Source organism: Pteropus vampyrus, unplaced genomic scaffold (assembly GCF_000151845.1).
Source record: "Pteropus vampyrus isolate Shadow unplaced genomic scaffold, Pvam_2.0 Scaffold133, whole genome shotgun sequence".
Taxonomy (NCBI): Eukaryota; Metazoa; Chordata; class Mammalia; order Chiroptera; family Pteropodidae; genus Pteropus; species Pteropus vampyrus.
Window position 1 is genome coordinate 5,158,240 of NW_011888914.1, and position 6,000 is coordinate 5,164,239.

The 6,000-nt window shown below is 41.4% G+C and overlaps 1 protein-coding gene across 3 annotated transcripts in view; it reads right to left on the minus strand.

Moving 5' to 3' along the window:
• The window catches only part of ZNF292 (zinc finger protein 292), a 77,980-nt gene extending 73,417 nt beyond the window's left edge, over positions 1-4,563 (minus strand). The window contains exons 1-2 of one of the 3 annotated variants that reach the window (XM_023534844.1): positions 4,427-4,563; positions 4,019-4,215 (exon numbers count right to left, since the gene is read on the minus strand). In XM_023534844.1, coding sequence (XP_023390612.1) covers positions 4,019-4,186 — 168 coding nt within the window. In that variant the 5' untranslated portion in view covers positions 4,187-4,215; positions 4,427-4,563. Of the gene's footprint in view, positions 1-3,693; positions 3,951-4,018; positions 4,216-4,426 lie in introns of those variants that run through there. The other 2 variants (XM_023534846.1, XM_023534845.1) reach the window with 2 other exon arrangements.
• Between the last annotated feature and the right edge of the window lie 1,437 nt (positions 4,564-6,000).

Genomic DNA, 6,000 nt, shown 5'->3' on the forward strand with positions numbered 1-6,000 from the left:
CCCTCTTTAACCTAGTAAAAGTGAATCGTTTTACTAAATGTTTAAGTAATTGCTTGTAATTTCTGCTAAGGAAGAAACATTTTCTTGACCTCTCAAGCTCAATGTGAATTTAAATACAGTTGAAAAGCATTTACCTGTACCTGTTCCAGATTAACCACATTTCTTAATATAACTATATTTTCTTAACATGAAAAGAGCATGATGACTTAAAAAAAAAATCTTAATACATTCTTTTTCATTCTATTCAGTGTTCCTCAAAAGGGCACGATGGATATTTAGGGAAAGGAATAAATTTCAATGGAGTAGGAATGTCCTGTTCACTTCAGAAAATTTAGCATCCATGGCCTATAGACACTAAATGACAGTATCACATGCCCAGCCACTGCAATGACCAAACAACTGATCCCACATTATTTCCAAATGCTTTCGAAGAGAGAACTGCAGTGGGAAAAAGTACTATGTCCAGTTGAAAAACACTGCTTATACTATGAACTGAGAGTGTGTGTGTTTTACATATATTTGTGTAAACAACTGCAATTCAATCTTTTAAAACAATTATCAGTCACTAGAGGATAAACAACCAGTAAGTCATAATGTGCATTAATCAATCATCCAGCCTACTATATAATACTGTCAACAAACATACTCCCCAAAAATCCCTTCTTCAACTATTACAATGGCTGAACTTTTTGAATGAATAATTATTTTAAAATCCTTTTAGAACACTTCTTCTGTTGGAATGTTTCTGTTTAAACTCCCAAATAAATAACCTTCCATTGTACTGCACTCAATCCAGAAATAAGGCATATAAATCTTTTACTATCATTACTTATTTGTCTACTGTCCTCCAGAGATTGCAGGCTCCTTAACGCCAGGGACACCATGGTCATGGTTACCTGACCCACAGTGTAGGTATTCAATAACAATGCTGAATGAGTGAATACTGGCCCAGTCTAATAAAATAAATAGTCCAAGACATTCCAACTATAATCATTTCATATATACTAATGGTCCTGAAAAAAAAAATGCAAGAAATTATTTCTGATTATCCTATATTCTTATTCTGAGTAAGTAAATGAATAAATCTACATTACCCAGATTAAAGTGAGCTTGTACAGATATAAGGAAATTTGAGATTTTTGACAGCCACACCCAATACACCCATCTTCTACCTCCTTCCCCTCCTCCCAATTAAGCTTTAAGCAAATGTTCATGTAAATAAATGCGATATGATTCCAGGAAGGAACCCAACATAAAGAGCAAAACAAAACTGTTAATAGTAAGAAAAACTTAATCCTTCATTTCTATTTTTTTTTCAGAATTCTAGAAATCAGTTACTATCCTACTTCATTCAAAAAGAAAGAAAATAAACTTGAAAGTGTAAGGAAATTCTGTTTTTGAAGGTTTCACTATATTCTCCAGAAACTCATCTTTTGCTGAGGTAAAAATTCAGAATATAAACTAATTCATTTTTTAAAATAAATACAACAATGAGGACTGCACAAGTACTAAGCATCAACACTCAGAATATTAACTGTGAAGCCCATTAACTGACAAATGTTTGTTCATCTTTGCCCTCTTAAAGCATGGGAATATCTCAGCTTTACAGGAAAAGCTTAGACAGAAACGTTAAATGATAATCTCAAGGTTAGAAACCAAGACAATTTCTAGCTCCTATTATTTCTAGCACTGCTTTTAGATTGCTCCAATAAATTCAATAATTGTTAACCACTGTTTTTGCTCAATTCATATCAAAAGGTTAAGTATTAATGTCTAGAATATAATTTTAAAGAAACAATTGTTTCAAATTATCTCCTACTTGACCAGATCACTAACATAAACAGATTACTTTGAAGAAAATTATAGAAAATGTTCTAGTGGTGATCAAAGATCAGATGTACTCTGTACCTATTCAAATAATGGAGATTACTTTCAAATTCACTTAAATTATTGTGGTATTTTAGTGCATAAAATATTTCTTTATATTTTTTTAAATCCACAACCCAGTATTTGTTTTATTACTGTTTCAAGCAGCACTGGTCAATGAAAACAATTTGTGTTGTAAGACTAACCACTTAAAATTAATACAGAAAATTACTTTCATACTGATAAAGAATGCTGTTTCATTTAAAATATTTTAAAGTGATAACTTCATGATGTTGCACATCCTCAAAAAAATCCAACTTGCATTAGATTCCATTTTCCCAGAATTATTAATCCTGCTTATAAATATTGCTGGCCAAGAGTATTTACAGTAATTAGCCTTAAATCCATCAGTGGACACTGTTATCTGAAAAATGTCTTTCCAGCAAAGCTAGCCTTTAATACTTTTCACTGATTACAAAACTGACTTTAGTTATAAATGGAGACTTCCTTTTATGGTGATCTTACTGAAGTATATTTTTATATCTAAAGTAAGTCCTTACACCTAAACGACCAATTAAGAATGAGTGGGTACTGCCAGAGTAGTGAAACTGGCAAATTCCAACAATTCTTTAAAACTAGGATTCAAAGGAATGACACATCTCTAATTCTGCCGTAGGTATTCACCAGACCTATGTTACCTTAGGGGAGCTTTCACACTGCATATGCATCCTCCTAGACAATTTTTTTTTTTTTTTAAGACAATGAACTACCACCAAGTAGTGACCATAACGTGCACACAGCAATGGAGAATTTTTTGTATGGTATCAAGTATCCCTGATCTTATAAAGAAAGATTTCAGAACTTGGAGGCTAACATTTAAGTGAAAAAGGTAATCTATTGGGAAGTGCTAAAATGGTCCACCATTGTTCCATCTTAAGTTCGATATCTTTCCAAAACAACTTGTCTATAATGATATATTTCACAAGCTAACTCTAAATGTGACCTATATAAATCTTGCCTTTTTCCTCCACAAGACAATCTAGCCAAAATCTTCACCATAGCAAGCAGCAGCACCTTGATTCAGGCGTAAATGGAGTCTGTAATCAAGTCCAAATGTAGACCCCCCCCACACACACACTTAATCTCTGATTTCTATCAAACAGTGTTATTAACATCTAAATCCTGGTTAGAACGCAATTACTCGAAAGCAGTGTCCTTGTGCAAGAAAAGGAAAGGTCTCAAACTGACCTGAACACAAGTCCACACGAACCTCAGATCTCTCCGTTTCACCAGGAGGCCAAATAGGGAAAGCTCCAAGTAATACGGGGGTAGGAAGATGGGGGAGAAAGGGCAGAGGAAACCGTACTCAAAGGGTGAAAGCAAAAGAGAAGCGGACTCTGGTAAAGCCGCCCCACAGGGACATTCGAGCCTAGGATACATACACAGGGACAGCTCCTCTCTACCGAAGAGAGCAACCTTTACCATGGAAGTGGTTCACCAAACCAGCAAAGGCAGAAAGGGACAACCCCCGGGCCCCCCAGCCCGAACGTCTCGCCCAGCTAAAAGGGGTCGGCGGAGACTGCTTCTCGGAACATCAACAAAGGCCCCTTCAGTCCTAAGGCGAAACTCGAACAACAAAGGCCCGCAGACAGCGAGGACTGGGCCGGGGGCGGGTCGGATGAAAGCAAGGGGAGGCAAAGAAATCAAACCAGAGGGGGCGGAGGCCCTTCGGAGTGGGAAACAGAAGCGCAGAGGCGGGGGGCGCGGTAATCTCCAGTGCACAATAAGAGAAGGAAGCAGGAGACCTGGCCTCCATTCCCCCCTTACCCTCTCTCGGCGGTGGAGAGGGCTCCAGTTCTCGCCACCTACATCTCCTCAGCACCGGGACCGCGCAGTCCTGAGTTCGGGGAAGAGAAGGGGAGGGGGATTTTCCGCCCTGACCACAACTCCCTTCCCCCAGCCGGGAGCTGCGACAACAACCGCCACAACGGCAGTCACACAAAGGCGCCTTCCTCGTACTTGCTGCTCCTGCCCGGGCAGCGGCTCCGACGACGCTAACGCAGCAACGACCACCGCTCGGCCGCCAGGCGCCCGCTCGCCCTCTTCCCCTTCTAGCTGGGGAAAAGGGGGAGGGGACCCTAGGCGCCCTCACCTGGCACAGCTGCTGACAGTACTCTGTGGCCGCTTCCACGGCCGGCACCCGGCTCTCTCGCAGCTGTCGCTCCAGCTCCTGGAGCCGCTCGCCAAGGCGCTGTAGCTCCGCGATGCAGCCACCTCCACCGCGACTCAACCTCTCCTGCTCGGCCTCTTCGTCCGCCATCTTCACACCCCGCTCCGTCGCGTACGCACCTGGGTCACGTGATAACACAATGCCACGTTCGGAGGAGTCACGTGCCGGGCGCGCTCGCACGCCGCCGAGCACGTACAAAGGGCCCGGTGGAGAGGAAGGGGAGGCGGGGAGAATGGCGCAAGGGAGCCGGGGTGGTGGGGGTGGTGGTGAAGGGAAAGGGACAGGAGGAAGGCGGGGTTGGGGCGGTGCGGAAAACCGCGGTTTACTTACCCTGAGCGGGAAGTGGGCAGCCGCGACCGAAAGGGCGGGCTGATGGAGGCCTGCTCTTGGTCACGTGGGCGCTGCGACCCGGCGAAAAGCCTGGGGAGGGGCTGTCCTCTGTAGCGTCCGGATCTTGGCGTGGCTTCTCCTAGTCCCCGAAGTCTTCTACGGACAAATACTCCAGTTCTCCGAGAGGACGGATGTGGAAGAGCTCTTGGTGGGCTGGGGCAATGGCTGCATTTGCGGTTGTCCTGTAGGCAGGCCAGAGGTAGGGGAAGAGGAACAAGGTAAAACCCACCCAGGGACCTCTAGCGTGAGAGCCAAAGCGGGGCTATGAGCTGTCAAAACTGACTTCTCACCAGGCGGGAGGAGGAGAGATCTACTGCCTGAGGTACCAGATTTCGCTCCATTCTCTTCAGCCCCAAGAACGTCTCTGCCCACAATCTCTAGCAGGTTAAGGCAACAAAGAAGAATAACTGAATTAGAACAGAACGAAGTTATCATCGAGAGAACAGAGCTAACTCATGAAAAGCATAGCTTAAAAGATTTTAGACTATGAAATTGTGGACCTTGTAACCAGATGATTTTTAAACAACGGAAGTATTTCTAGAATAGGTGGTACCCAACTAATGTTTCATTGTCATTTAAGATTCTTACTGCTACACACTACAGAAATTACCATCACTGAAAACACGCTATATACTTGAAAAGAAAGTAGGTCAAGCAAAAAATAGCAATAAAGACTCCATTACAAATCACAACGGAGGAGAAATTGATGCTAAAATAAAAGAATAAGGTTACTGAGAATTATAAATTCGACAGCATTTAAAAGAATAAGGTTATCGAGAAACTATAAATTCAACAGCATTTTTTCCTGATGTTGTAAATAGAGATGGCATTCTGAACCATATAATACTTGGCACCTGAACAAAACAGAAGAGGTACTACGGAAATTCAAGTTGTTAACCCTAAAGTTCAGAATAAAACAAATATTTTTGTTAGTAGAAAATAAGACAAGAGGCTTGTCTTACAACTGAATGGTCTACAGATTCAGAAACAGTGATGAGGCACCTAGTCTTTTCACTATAATATTCCAAACAAAGTACTTTTTTTTTAGTATAAGCATTTAAAAAAGAATTCCTATTGTGTGCTGCATCCTCTTCAAGAGATTTTTAGTGTTAATAAAAAGTGTTCTAGAGAGTATGTTGTCCAAAATGGATATTTCGTAATGCATCAGGGGTGGTAATGCTTTTTAAGTGCCATCGTATAAGATGAATGCGCACAACTGAACCCTTTCTGAAAAACAATATCAGCTAAAATATTAGCACAACATATGTGTGCTGATATTACATATTAACAAGACAGGTTCTTCAAATATTTACTCATGGAAGAGGCTGGGGAGTACATTCAAATGCTAAGGTAAAAGGATACAAAAGTATCACTGGGAGCTGAAAGAGCAACAATTAAGGCAGCTAATGGATTTTAATATTTGCAGCTCACTTTCCCAAGTGAAGTATTTTAGATATCCAAACCACGTTTCTCCAATTTATGTTATCTGAGGATGCCAATGAAAATATGAAAAG